Below are 15,411 nucleotides of genomic sequence, written 5' to 3' on the forward strand. Positions count from 1 at the left end.
CATCTGCAGGGTTGTTAACACAGTGTCCAAAGAAGGGCCAGAAGTATACAGAATGGTGTCATCTGCGTAGAGGTGGATCAGAGACTCAACAGCAGCAAGAGCGACATCATTGATGTATACAGAGAAGAGTCGGTCCAAGAATTTAACCCTGTGGGACCCCCATAGAGACTGCCAGAGGTCCAGACAACAGGCCCTCCGATTTGACACACTGAACTCTATCAGAGAAGTAGTTGGTGAACCAGGCGAGGCAATCATTTGAGAAACCAAGGCTATATAGGGCAGCAGCCTCTAATGTGCTAGTGACAGCTATTTAAATGTCTGATGGTCGTAAGATAAAGCTTTTTCAGTCTCTCGGCCCCAGCTTTGTTGCACCTGTACCGACCTCGCCTTCTGGATGGTAGCGTGGTGAACAGGCAGTGGCTCAGGGGGTTGTTGTCCTTGATGATCTTTTTGACAGTCTTGTGACATCGGGATATAATTAAGCAATAAGGCCAGAGGGGGTGTGGTATACTTGGCATATACCACAAACCCAAGTTGCTATTGCTATTATAAACTGGTTGCCAACATAAATAGAACAATAAATAATAGTATTTTTGCATTATACTATGGTATATTGTCTTATATACACACGTCTGAAATTCTGTTTCAGCCAATCAGCTGCCAGGACCCAAATTACCCAGTTTAAAACATGGCATATTTAAATGGCCAATATACCAAGGCTATGGGCTGTATCCAGGCACTCTGCATTGCGTTGTGCATAAGAACAGCACTTAGCTGTGGTATATTGGCCATTTATGGGGCGGCAGGTTTGTAGGACCGTTGGGCCAGTAACCGTTACGAGCTGACAAGGTAAAAATCTGTTGTTCTGCCCCTGAGCAAGTCTGTGGCGCCGATGATGTGGATGTCCATTAAGGCAGCCCCCCGCAACTCTCTGATTCAAAGGAGTTGGATTAAATGCGGAAGAAACATTTCAGTTGTACAACTGACTAGGTATACCACCCCCCACCCAGAGGTGCCTTATTGCTATTATAACCTGGTTACCAACTTAATTAGACCAGTAAATTGTTTTTTGTTGTTGTTGGTCATACCCATGGTATACAGTCTAATATACCACAGCTTTCAGCATTCAGGGCTCAAACCAACCGGCTTATACAGTACTTATACTGATTTTATAGATTTCAAGTTGTTTGGTCAGATTGAAAGGATGGGAAAAATAAACAGTATGGAAAAACTGAGCACTTTTACATACCCAAACAAACATATTCTAAATAGTTTTTTTCTTACTCAAAAGAAAAACACTATATAAAAATCTAAAGTAAGATCATCTCAAATATTGATACACTACAGTTTTACTGCAATTACAGGATGAAGGTCAAAACATCAGTCACAAGGGATGATAATTATAATTTTAATAGTAAAAACATAACAATCAAGTAAAAAAAAAATCTAAAATGCATCCAAACACACTTGTTCACCATGCTTATCATATCAATGAAGTACTTAAAAACAAACATGGATTTCAAGAAACTCAGGTTACCTGACATTTTTTTTCTTCAAGTAGGCTATTTTCTGTCAGCCAACCAACAGTAGGACAGAAAGAAGGAAATAATTTTCCCTTTGAAACTCTGCCTGACCAACAGCTCAACACAACACACTCATCAGACTAACTCATCACCTTAAAATAGGTTTGGGAATGTAAAAAACTCTACTTGTAGGAATACATAATGGCTCTATCTCAATAAGTCTTTCTGTGATTCCCTGCATCCTATTTCCTTACCTCAACCATATTGGAGGAGGAAGTGCAAAATGGGAGGAATCAAGGAAAGACTAATTGAAAAAGAGCCATAGAAAACTGCACATTAGAATTCTCTCCTCCTCCCCCAACCTCCACTTCTTCTTCTCCCCCACTTCATCCCCTCACTCCTCCCCCCCGGCTACAACCCCTCTCTCCTCTGTGGTTGTCTCCAGGTGCTTGTTGCTGGGGGCGTCGCTATATTGCTCTGTCCCTGCTTCCTCCTGTCCATCTGGGAATTCCATGTCCAACTCCTCAAAGGAGGAGGAGCTGGAGCTCCTGTCACTGCGGTCTTCACCTCCTCCTGTTCCTCCTCTGTAGTGTCGGATCAGGGAGGGAACGCTGGATGGGGCTAGGGAGGTCTCTCTGCTGTCTGACAGGAAAACACCACTCCCTGAACTGCACTCACTATTGGAGTCCGCACCTAGTGAAACAGGGAGAGAGAAAATAAGAATAGTTAGAGGCCACGCTTAGGGAAAAAAAGACATGGGGAGAACAGGTAAGACTGAAGAGAATGGATACCTTTTTGTTGGCACTGTGTTACTAAGCAGAATGCATGAAAATGATGAGCATATAACATATGTGAATCAACAGACACAGACAGACAAACACACAGACACATAGACAGACGAGAGCTAGATAGACAAATAAATAGATAGATAGACAATACATATAGATGGACATATAAGACACTTTAAACAATGCCACTTTAATAATGTTTACATATCTTACATTACTCATATCATATGTATATGCTGTATTTTATACCATCTACTGCCCCTTGCCTATTCCGCTCGGCCATCGCTCATCCATATATTTATATGTACATATTTTAATTCAACCCCCTTTAGACTTGTGTGTATTAGGTAGTTGTTGGAGAACTGTTAGATTACTTGTTAGATTTTACTGCACTGTCGGAACCAGAAGCACAAGCATTTCACTACACTCGCATTAGCATTTGCTAACCATGTGTATGTGACAATTAACATTTGATTTGCGTGGCCAGACGAAAGCCACTCCTCAGTAAAAGGCACATGAGAGTCCGCTTGCAGTTTGCCAAATGGCTCCTAAAGACTCAGACCATGAGAAACAAGATTATCTGGTCTGATGAATCCCTACGGTGAAGCATGGTGGTGGCAGAATCATGCTGTGGCGATGTTTTTCAGTGCCAGGGACTGGGAGACTAGTCAGGACCAAGGCAAAGATGAACAGAGAAAATTAGAGAGATCCTTGATGAAAACCTGCTCCAGAGCTCTCAGGACCTCAGATTGGGGCGAAGGTTCACCTTTCAACTGGACAATGACCCTATGCACACAGCCAAGACAATGCAGGAGTGGCTTTGGTACAAGTCTCTGAATGTTCTTGAGAGGCCAAGACAGAGCCCGGACTTGAACCTTGAACCTGCCTGCCTGCCTGCCTACCACAAGCCCCACTGTATGTAAACTTCTAGCACCTGGAATTGTGATACAGTGAAATAATCTGTCTGTAAACAATTGTTACTGTGTCATGCACACAGTAAATGTCCTAACCGACTTGCCAAAACTATAGTTTGACAAGAAATGTGTGGATCTGGAGCCCCAGATTGAGGGAGATTATCAGTGGTCTTGTATGTCTTCCATTTCCTAATAATTGCTCCCACAGTTGATTTCTTCAAACCAAGCTGCTTACCTATTGCAGATTCAGCCTTCCCAGCCTGGTGCAGGTCTACAATTTTGTTTCTGGTGTCCTTTGACAGCTCTTTGGTCTTGGCCATAGTGGAGTTTGGAGTGTGACTGTTTGAGGTTGTGTACAGGTGTCTTTTACACTGATAGCAAGTTCAAACAGGTGCCATTAATACAGGTAACGAGTGGAGGACAGAGGAGCCTCTTAAAGAAGAAGTTACAGGTCTGTGAGAGCCAGAAATCTTGCTTGTTTGTAGGTGACCAAATACTTATTTTACACCATAATTTGTAAATAAATTCATTAAAAATCCTACAATGTGATTTTCTGGATTTTTTTCTCTCATTTTGTCTGTCATAGTTGAAGTGTACCTATGATGAAAATTACAGGCCTCTCATCTTTTTAAGTGTGAGAACTTGCACAATTGGTGGCTGACTAAATACTTTTTTGCCCCACTGTACATGTAGATATGGTTAAAGTGACTATGCATATATGATAAATAGAGAGTAGCAGCAGCGTAAAAAGAGGGGTTGGGGCACACAATGCAAATAGTCCGGGTAGCCATTTGATTACCTGTTCAGGAGTCTTATGGCTTGGGGGTAAAAACTGTTGAGAAGCCTTTTTGTCCTAGACTTGGCACTCCGGTACCGCTTGCCATGCGGTAGTAGAGAGAACAGTCTGACTGGCGTAGCTGGGGTTTTTGACAATTTTTAGGGCCTTCCTTGACACCGCCTGGTGTAGAGATCCTGGATGGCAGGCAGCTTAGACCCAGTGATGTACTGGGCCGTACGCACTACCCTTTTTAGTTTCCTGAGGGGGAATAGGCTTTGTCGTGCCCATTTCACAACTGTCCTGGTGTGTTTGAACCATTCTAGTTTGTTGTTGATGTGGACACCAAGGAACTTGAAGCTCTCAACCTGCTCCACTACAGCCCCGTCGATGAGAATGGGGGCATGCTCGGCCCTCCTTTTCCTGTAGTCCACAAAAATCTCCTTAGTCTTGGTTACGTTGAGGGATAGGTTGTTATTCTGGCACCACCCGGCCAGGTCTCTGAATTCCTCCCTTTAGGCTTTCTCGTCGTTGTCGGTGATCAGGCCTACCACTGTTGTGTCGTCTGCAAACGTAATGATGCTGTTGGAGTCGTGCCTGGCCATGCAGTTGTGGGTGAACAGGGTGTACAGGAGGGGACTGAGCACGCACCCCTGGGGAGCTCAAGTGTTGAGGATCAGCGTGGTAGATGTATTGCTACCTACCCTCACCACCTGGGGGCGGCCCATCAGGAAGTCCAGGATCCAGTTGCAGAGGGAGGTGTTTAGTCCCAGGATCCTTAGTTTAGTGATGAGCTTTGAGGGTACTATGGTGTTGAACGCTGAGCTGTAGTCAATGAATAGCATTCTCACGTAAGTTTTCCCTTTTGTCCAGGTGGGAAAGGGCAGTGTGGAGTGCAATAGAGATGGCATCATCTGTGGATCTGTTTGGGCGGAATGCAAGTTGGAGTGGGTCTAGGGTTTCTGGGATAATGGTGTTGATATGAGCCATTACCAACCTTTCAAAGCAATACATGGCTACAGACTTGAGTGCTACGAGTCTGTAGTCATTTAGGCAGGTTGCCTTTGTGTTCTTGGGCACAGGGACTATGGTGGTCCGCTTGAAACATGTTGGTATTAGATACCTAATCAGGGACATGTTGAAAATGTCAGTTTAGACACCTTTCAGTTGGTGAGCACATGCCCAGAGCACGTCCTGGTAATCCGTCTGGCCCCGCAGCCTTGTGTATGTTGACCTGTTTAAAGGTCTTACTCACGTCGCCTACGGAGAGCGTGATCACACAGTCGCCTGGAACAGCTGATGCTCTCATGCATGCCTCAGTGTTGCTTGCCTCGAAGCGAGCATAGAAGTGATTTAGCTCGTCTGGTAGGCTCGTGTCACTGGGCAGCCCACGTCTGTGTACATCAACTTTATATGACCTTATTTGCGAGTGTCGGCGGAAAATTTTGGGGGACATGACAAAAACATGAATACATGCTAATAATAGCTAAACAGTTAACTAGAGGGATAACTAGCCAGGCTACAATATATGTTTTGAATTAGCTACCTAGTTAGTCTGTTTCTCTCATATTTTATAGGCTTGGCCTACCTGCTGCTAAAATGTCTAACTGTAGTCTCTCCTTGAGCAATGGCCCACTCGCACACATGCAGGTGATATGTGCACATACTGTATGGACACGCTAAAATGTCATATTCTGATCCTGGCTGATATGTACCATTATTATGTGATTGATCAAATATTTTAAAACTGTGCCTAATAAATTATATTAACAGAAATGATGATATACATTTCAGACCTGAGAAACAATTTTGTATGAACACTGCACTGAGAACATATATATATCACTCTCTGTATGAGTGTTGGGCATAAGCTCAAGAAGGGACACTTCAAACTCAGCATTTCTAAGTGATAAATACAACCCAAATCATTTTGCGTTTCAGTTTTTAGTGTCTATGTCAGTGTTTTTGCAGCAGAGTGATGGTTTGGTTTGTGTACTCCAGTGTACCTAATAGCAGATAGGACAGACAGGATCCTTCCTAATGTTAATTTATTTCATTCTGTCACAGTGGCTCACGCTCGCTCACGCTCACACGCACACACATTACCCAAGGACAAAGAGGGAGAGAGAGACCAAGAGAAAAAGACAGAGACTGCAGATGAACAGAATGAGAAAGATAGAGACAGAGAGAAGCAGAGAGACAGAGATGAAGTTGAAACTGATAGGAAATGTCACTCACCAAAGACTGAGCTGTTGACAGCAGTTTATGTTAAAGGGTTTACCACCTGTCTATCTCTTTCCATATCATTCCAAATTGACCAATGTGCAACTAATGAAATGACACCAAACAACACTGTCAGGACAATAAGTCAAGACCATTTCCTCCTCTGTGACTTCAGTTAGCCTACACTTGGCGACATGAGTAAAATTATAGTAAATAGCTATGAAACAAAGCTAAGCTGAAAAAATGTGCTGTACACACAGACACAAACTCCCAACCAATGTTTTTTTTGTCTGAATAAAACTGCCTCATTGCAGTGCAACTGAAATCTAGCCAAGAGCTGTCACTGTTTAATGCACACTAGACTAATTTACATGTGATGGATAGAAGGTAGTGGAAACTGAAATCTGACAGTGAATAGTGCGCACACACACACACACACACACACACACACACACACACACACACACACACACACACACACACACACACACACACACACACACAGAGAGGAACACTGAGAGGAAATGTTCAGTGGTGCCTTCAGGCTAGTCTTCCCACCCTTCATAATTATAATCGATCCATTATTGCTACTTGCTTATAGAGTATGTGAAATATTGTGTGGAACTTTTAGCTTGTTACCATTTAATGTGCTTTCTCCAAAATATTTTTTAAAAGCATTCTCAAAAAGCCATAGGCAATACTGAGCAGTGAGATACAGGCTAGCACAGCTATATGTCAGAAACGATGAAAAGAAACTATCAGGAAAATGCAAGTGCAAATCCATACCATGTCCACCCACTCTTCAGTGCACCCTTACATGTTAGTAAAAGACAGAGAGGAAAGGGTGACTGTTGTGGAGTTGGCTGGCCCTGTCACAAATACAGGGGGCGATGGTCCGAGAAGGCTCCTTGTGTTCCTCTGACCTCTGTGAGATGAGACCAGTCAGTGATAGGACCATGGGTACCTGTCACAGTATCATCACACACACACACACACACCGTCAGCCTGGGACACAGGGAATAGAGAGGAGCAGGATTTGTCACTGCTACTCAACATTCAGTTGGTCTGTAGCCATGTGTGGAGGGGACAGAGAGAGAGAGATGACATCTTCTGGTTGCCATGAGTGTCGCGGGTGTGTGTGTCCGCGCGTGTCTGTGTTGCACATTTTACATCCCAATCTCCTACTGAAGATCCTGAGTCGTGTAGACAGAAGGGTGTTGAGTTATTCTAGCTGAAGTCCCAGTCACTGTGCTTGCCTTGGAGGACTTTTGTTGTGCAGTTAGATAACTGGATCCAAGTCCCAGTTTGTCTCTGTGTAAGTGTGTGTGTGTGTGTGTGTGTTGGCCAGCAGGCAGCTAGATTAGGTGTGTGTGATGATACTGTTCGCTTTAGCAATCTCACGAGGATAAAGACCTCCTCCATTCCTGTCATTATTGAAAGAGATCGTGATACCTCACATCTCAAAATAGAGCTACTTAATGTTAGATCCCTTACTTCAAAGGCAATTATAGTCAATGAACTAATCACTGATCATAATCTTGATGTGATTGGCCTGACTGAAACATGACTTAAGCCTGATAAATTTACTGTGTTAAATGAGGCCTCACCTCCTGGCTACACTAGTGACCATATCCCCGTGCATCCCGCAAAGGCGGAAGTGTTGCTAACATTTACGATAGCAAATTTCAATTTACAAAAAAAAAAAATGACGTTTTCGTCTTTTGAGCTTCTAGTCATGAAATCTATGCAGCCTACTCAATCACTTTTTATAGCTACGGTTTACAGGCCTCCTGGGCCATATACAGCGTTCCTCATTGAGTTCCCTGAATTCCTATAGGACCTTGTAGTCATAGCTGATAATATTCACATTTTTGGTGACTTTAATATTCACATGGAAAAGTTCACAGACCCACTCCAAAAGGCTTTCGGAGCCATCAATGACTCAGTGGGTTTTGTCCAACACGTCTCTGGACCTACTCACTGTCACAGTCATACTCTGTACCTAGTTTTGTCCCATGGAATATATGTTGTGGATCTTAATATTTTTCCTCATAATCCTGGACTATCGGACCACCATTTCATTAAGTTTGCAATTGCAACAAGTAATCTGCTCAGACCCCAACCAAGGAGCATCAATAGTCATGCTATAAATTCACAGACAACACAAAGATTCCTTGATGCCCTTCCAGGCTCCCTCTGCCTACCCAAGGACGTCAGAGGACAAAAATCAGTTGACCACCTAACTGAGGAACTCAATTTTAACTCGCGCAATACCCTAGATACAGTTGCACCCCTAAAAACTAAAAACATTTCTCAAAAGAAACTAGCTCCCTGGTATACAGAAAATACCCGAGCTCTGAAGCAAGCTTCCAGAAAATTTGAACGGAAATGGTGCCACACCAAACTGGAAGTCTTTCGACTAGCTTGGAAAGACAGTACCGTGCAGTATCGACGAGCCCTTACTGCTGCTCGATCATCCTATTTTTCCAACTTAATTGAGGAAAATAAGAACAATCCGAAATGTATTTTTGATACTGTCGCAAAGCTAACTAAAAAGCAGCATTTTTTTCCCCAAGAGAGAATGGCTTTCACTTCAGCAGTAATAAATTCATGAACTTCTTTGAGGAAAAGATCATTATTATTAGAAAGCAAATTACAGACTCCTCTTTAAATCTGCGTATTCCTTCAAAGCTCAGTTGTCCTGAGTCTGCACAACTCTGCCAGGACCTAGGATCATGAGAGACACTCAAGTGTTTTAGTACTATATCTCTTGACACAATGATGAAAATAATCATGGCCTCTATACCTTCAAGCTGCATACTGGACCCTATTCCAACTAAACTACTGAAAAAGCTGCTTCTTGTGCTTGGCTCTCCTATGTTGAACATAATAAACGGCTCTCTATCCACCGGATGTGTACCAAACTCACTAAAAGTGGCAGTAATAAAGCCTCTCTTGAAAAAGCCAAACCTTGACCCAGAAAATATAAAAAACTAAAATCGGCCTATATCGAATCTTCCATTCCTCACAAAAATGTTAGAAAAGGCTGTTGCGCAGCAACACACTGCCTTCCTGAAGACAAACAATGTGTACGAAATGCTTTAGACCCCATCATAGCACTGAGACTGCACTTGTGAAGGTGGTAAATGACCTTTTAATGGCATCAGACCGAGGCTCTGCATCTGTCCTCGTGCTCCTAGGCCTTAGTGCTGCTTTTGAAACCATCGATCACCACATTCTTTTGGAGAGATTGGAAACCCAAAATGGTCTACACAGACAAGTTCTGGCCTAGTTTAGATCTTATCTGTCGGAAAGATATCAGTTTGTGAATGGTTTGTCCTCTGACAAATCAACTATAAATGTTGGTGTTCCTCAAGGTTCCATTTTAGGACCACAATTGTTTTCATTATATATTTTACCTCTTGGGGATGTCATTCAAAAACATAACGTTAACTTTCACTGCTATGCGGATGACACACAGCTGTACATTTCAATGAAACATGGTGAAGCCATAAAATTGCCCTCGCTAGAAGCCTGTGTTTCAGACATAAGGAAGTGGATGCCTGCAAACTTTCTACTTTTAAACTCGGACAAAATAGAGATGCTTGTTCTAGGTCCCAAGAAACAAAGAGATCTTCTGTTGAATCTGACAATTAATGTTAATGGTTGTACAGTCGTCTCAAATAAAACTGTGAAGGACCTCGGCGTTACACTGGACCCTGATCTCTCTTTTGACGAACATATCAAGACTGTTTCAAGGACAGCTTTTTTCCATCTACGTAACATTGCAAAAATCTGAAACTTTCTGTCCAAAAATGATGCAGAAAAATATATTCATGCTTTTGTTACTTCTAGGTTAGACTACTGCAATGCTCTACTTTCCGGCTACCCGGATAAAGCACTAAATAAACTTCAGTTAGTGCTAAATACGGCTGCTAGAATCCTGACTAGAACCAAAACATTTGATCATATTACTCCAGTGCTAGCCTCCCTACACTGGCTTCCTGTCAAGGCATGGGATGATTTCAAAGTTTTACTGCTAACCTACAAAGCATTACATGGGCTTGCTCCTACCTATCTCTCTGAATTGGTCCTGCCGTACATACCTACATGTATGCTACGGTCACAAGACGCAGGCCTTCTAATTGTCCCTAGAATTTCTAAGCAACCAGCTGGAGGCAGGGCGTTCTCCTATAGAGCTCCATTTTTATGGAATGGTCTGCCTACCCATGTGAGAGACACAAACTCGGTCTCAACCTTTAAGTCTTTACTGAAGACTCATCTCTTCAGTGGGTCATATGATTAAGTGTAGTCTGGCCCAGGAGTGCGAAGGTGAACGGAAAGGCTCTGGAGCAACGAACCACCCTTGCTGTCCCTGCCTTGCCGGTTCCCCTCTTTCCACTGGGATTCTCTGCCTCTAACCCTATTACAGGGGCTGAGTCACTGGCTTACTGGTGCTCTTTCAAGCCGTCCCAAGGAGGGGTGCGTCACTTGAGTGGGTTGAGTCGCTGATGTGATCTTCCTGTCGGGGTTGGCATCCTCCATTGGGTGTGCCATGGAGGAGATCTTTGTGGGCTATACTCAGCCTTGTTTCAGGATGGTAAGTTGGTAGTTGAAGACATCCCTCTAGTGGTGTGGGGGCTGTGCTCTGGCAAAGTGGGTGGGGTTATATCCTTCCTGTTTGGCCCTGTCCGGGGGTATCATCGGATGGGGCCACAGTGTCTCCTGACCCCTCCTGCCTCAGCCTCCAGTATTTATGCTGCAGTAGTTTGTGTCGGGGGGCTAGGGTCAGTTTGTTATATCTGGAGTACTTCTCCTGTCTTATCCGGTGTCCTGTGTGAATTTAAGTATGCTCTCTCTAATTCTTTCTTTCTCTCTCTCGGAGGACCAGGCTCAGGACTACCTGGCATGATGACTCCTTGCTGTCCCCAGTCCACCTGGCCGTGCTGCTGCTCCAGTTTCAACTGTTCTGCATGCGGCTATGGAATCCTGACCTGTTCACCGGACGTGCTACCTATCCCAGACCTATTATTTGACCATGCTGGTCATTTATGAACATTTGAACATCTTGGCCATGTTCTGTTATAATCTCCACCCGGCACAGCCAGAAGAGGACTGGCCACCCCTCATAGCCTGGTTCCTCTCTAGGTTTCTTCCTAGGTTTTGGCCTTTCTAGGGAGTTTTTCCGAGCCAACGTGCTTAAACCTGCATTGCTTGCTGTTTGGGGTTTTAGGCTGGGTTTCTGTACAGCACTTTGAGATATCAGCTGATGTACAAAGGGCTATATACATACATTTGATTTGATTTGATTAGGCTGGCTTTAGAGGAAAGCTTTGCCTCAGCCCAGTTTCTCACAGCCTGTATGGGCTAAGTCTTCCTACCACAGACATACTGCCACACTGCTCTACTCTCCTGTGTGTGTGTGTGTGTGTCTATGTGTGTCTGTACGTGGTGGAAAGTTGAGGTGAAAGTATCAGTGACTGAACGCAAAATAAAGTGTACGTGTGTGTGTGTGTGTGGTGTCATCTGTGTGTGTGTGTGTGTGTGTGTGTGTGTGTGTGTGTATTTTTTATTTCATTTATTTTATTTCACCTTTATTTAACCAGGTAGGCTAGTTGAGAACAAGTTCTCATTTGCAACTGTGACCTGGCCAAGATAAAGCGTAGCAATTTGACACATACAACAACACAGAGTTACACATGGAATAAATAAAACATACAGTCAATAATACAGTAGAACAAAAGAAAACAAAAAGTCTATATACAGTGAGTGCAAATGAGGTAAGATACGGGAGTTAAGGAAATAAATAGGCCATGGTGGCGAAGTAATTACAATATAGCAATTAAACACTGGAATGGTAGATGTGCAGAAGATGAATGAAAAAGTAGAGATACTGGGGTCCAAAGGAGCAAGATAAATAAATAAATACTGTATGGGGATGAGGTAGGTAGATAGATGGGCTGTTTACAGATGGGCTGTGTACAGGTACAGTGATCTGTAAGCTGCTCTGACAGCTGATGCTTAAAGTTAGTGAGGGAGATGTGAGTCTCCAGCTTCAGAGATTTTTGCAATTCGTTCCAGTCATGGGCAGCAGAGAACTGGGAGGAAAGACAACCAAAGGAGGAATTGGCTTTGGGGGTGACCAGTGAGATATACCTGCTGGAGCGCTTGCTACGAGTGGGTGCTGCTATGGTGACCAGTGAGCTGAGATAAGGCGGGGCTTTACCTAGCAGACTTGTAGATAACCTGTAGCCAGTGGATTTGGCGACGAGTATGAAGCGAGGGCCAACCAACGAGAGCGTACAGGTCGCAATGTGGGTAGTGTATGGGGCTTTGGTGACAAAACAGATGGCACTGTGATAGACTGCATCCAGTTTGTTGAGTAGAGTGTTGGAGGCTATTTATAGATGACATCACCGAAGTCGAGGATCGGTAGGATGGTCAGTTTTACGAGGGTATGTTTGGCAGCATGAGTGAAGGATGCTTTGTTGCGATACAGGAAGCCGATTCTAGATTAAATTTTGGATTGGAGATGCTTAATGTGAGTCTGGAAGGAGAGTTTACAGTCTAACCAGACACCCAGGTATTTGTAGTTGTCCACGTATTCTAAGTCAGAGCCGTCCAGAGTAGTGATGCTGGACGGGCGGGCAGTGATCGATTGAATAGCATGCATTTAGTTTTACTTGCGTTTAAGAGCAGTTGGAGGCCACGGAAGGAGAGTTGTATGGCATTGAAGCTCGAGTGAGTGAGTGAGTGAGTATGTATGTATGTATGTATGTATGTACAGTGGGGCAAAAAAGTATTTAGTCAGCCACCAATTGTGCAAGTTCTCCCACTTAAAAAGATGAGAGAGGCCTGTAATTTTCATTGCATGTACACTTCAACTATGACAGACAAAATGAGAAAAAAAAATCCAGAAAATCACATTGTAGGATTTTTAATGAATTTATTTGCAAATTATGGTGGAAAATAAGTATTTGGTCAATAACAAAAGTTTATCTCTGTTTATCTTTGTTTATATACCCTTTGTTGGCAATGACAGAGGTCAAACGTTTTCTGTAAAGTCTTCACAAGTTTTTCACACACTGTTGCCGGTATTTTGGCCCATTTCTCCATGCAGATCTCCTCTAGAGCAGTGATGTTTTGGGGCTGTTGCTGGGCAACACGGACTTTCAACTCCCTCCAAAGATTTTATATGGGGTTGAGATCTGGAGACTGGCTAGGCCACTCCAGCACCTTGAAATGCTTCTTACGAAGCCACTCCTTCGTTGCCCGGGCGGTGTGTTTGGGATCATTGTCATGCTGAAAGACCCAGCCACGTTTCATCTTCAATGCCCTTGCTGATGGAAGGTTTTTCACTCAAAATCTCACGATACATGGCCCCATTCATTCTTTCCTTTACACGGATCAGTCGTCCTGGTCCCTTTGCAAAAAACAGCCCCAAAGCATGATGTTTCCACCCCTATGCTTCACAGTAGGTATGATGTTCTTTGGATGCAACTCAGCATTCTTTGTCCTCCAAACACGACAGTTGAGTTTTTACCAAAAAGTTATATTTTGGTTTCATCTGACCATATGACATTCTCCCAATCTTCTTCTGGATCATCCAAATGCTCTCTAGCAAACTTCAGACGGGCCTGGACATGTACTGGCTTAAGCAGGGGAACACGTCTGGCACTGCAGGATTTGAGTCCCTGGCGGCATAGTGTGTTACTGATGGTAGGCTTTGTTACTTTGGTCCCAGCTCTCTGCAGGTCATTCACTAGGTCCCCCATGTGGTTCTGGGATTTTTGCTCACCGTTCTTGTGATCATTTTGACCCCACGGGGTGAGATCTTGCGTGGAGCCCCAGATCGAGGGAGATTATCAGTGGTCTTGTATGTCTTCCATTTCCTAATAATTGCTCCCACAGTTGATTTCTTCAAACCAAGCTGCTTACCTATTGCAGATTCAGCCTTCCCAGCCTGGTGCAGGTCTACAATTTTGTTTCTGGTGTCCTTTGACAGCTCTTTGGTCTTGGCCATAGTGGAGTTTGGAGTGTGACTGTTTGAGGTTGTGGCCAGGTGTCTTTTATATTGATAACAAGTTCAAACAGGTGCCATTAAAACAGGTAACAAGTGGAGGACAGAGGAGCCTCTTAAAGAAGAAGTTACAGGTCTGTGAGAGCCAGAAATCTTGCTTGTTTGTAGGTGACGAAATACTTATTTTCCACCATAATTTGCAAATAAATTAATAAAAAATCCTACAATGTGATTTTCTGGATTTTTTTTCTCATTTTGTCTGTCATAGTTGAAGTGTACCTATGATGAAAATGACAGGCCTCTCTCATCTTTTTAAGTGGGAGAACTTGTACAATTGGTGGCTGACTAAATACTTTTTTGGCCACTGTATGTATGTGTGTATGTGTGTATTTGTTGCATGTGTGTGCAGAACTGATGTCCCACTGGTGTATTAGGCTGGAGAATGTGATTCCTCACGGTGAGAGAGGACAGGTCATCAAACATTGAGAGGGTCCACACATACGACATCCCACTGCTACTCTGTGCGCACGCACGCACGCACACATGCACCCTCCCACACACACACTCCTGTTACTGCTCTCTTCCTCTGTTCCCTTAGATCACATCAACACAGCATGGCCCTGCCATGGGCTACCACATTGGCGAAACGCTGCAGCCGCAACAATTATATTTCCCTCTCAGTTTGTAGTCACCCCCCAATGTGTACAAGTTTTCACAACCACACACATATAAATGTTTAGATGGATAATTCTGCCTGCACACACATTTCACCCTCAGGTTTTCTATCACCAACTCTCAATGCATTTACACACACAACATCTGTCCACCCCCCAACACACACCTTCTGTAGGTCCATCCCTCAGCCCATCACGCTGTGCCCCGCCCCGCTGCGTGCCTGTAGGTCCATCCCTCAGCCCATCACGCTGTGCCCCACCCCGCTGCGTGACTGTAGGTCCATACCCAGCCCACCACGCTGTGCCCCACCCCGCTGCGTGCCTGTAGGTCCATACCCAGCCCACCACGCTGTGCCCCGCCGCGTGCCTGTAGGTCCATACCCAGCCCACCACGCTGTGCCCCGCCCCGCTGCGTGCCTGTAGGTCCATACCCAGCCCACCACTTTGCGTGTCTCTAGGCCAGGACCAGGCTGCCTCCCCTCCCTTCCCTTGTG

At 44.2% G+C, this 15,411-nt stretch overlaps 1 protein-coding gene across 1 annotated transcript in view; it reads right to left on the reverse strand.

Moving 5' to 3' along the window:
• Positions 1–1,394: 1,394 nt before the first annotated feature.
• Positions 1,395–15,411, reverse strand: part of LOC112254840 (testis expressed 264, ER-phagy receptor) — an 82,408-nt gene continuing 68,391 nt past the window's right edge. The window contains exon 4 of the mRNA XM_024427744.2: positions 1,395–2,216. Within this exon, the coding sequence (XP_024283512.1) occupies positions 1,918–2,216 (299 nt within the window). The 3' untranslated portion in view covers positions 1,395–1,917. The remainder of the gene's footprint in view (positions 2,217–15,411) is intronic.

Source organism: Oncorhynchus tshawytscha, linkage group LG07, assembly GCF_018296145.1.
Source record: "Oncorhynchus tshawytscha isolate Ot180627B linkage group LG07, Otsh_v2.0, whole genome shotgun sequence".
Lineage (NCBI taxonomy): Eukaryota > Metazoa > Chordata > Actinopteri > Salmoniformes > Salmonidae > Oncorhynchus > Oncorhynchus tshawytscha.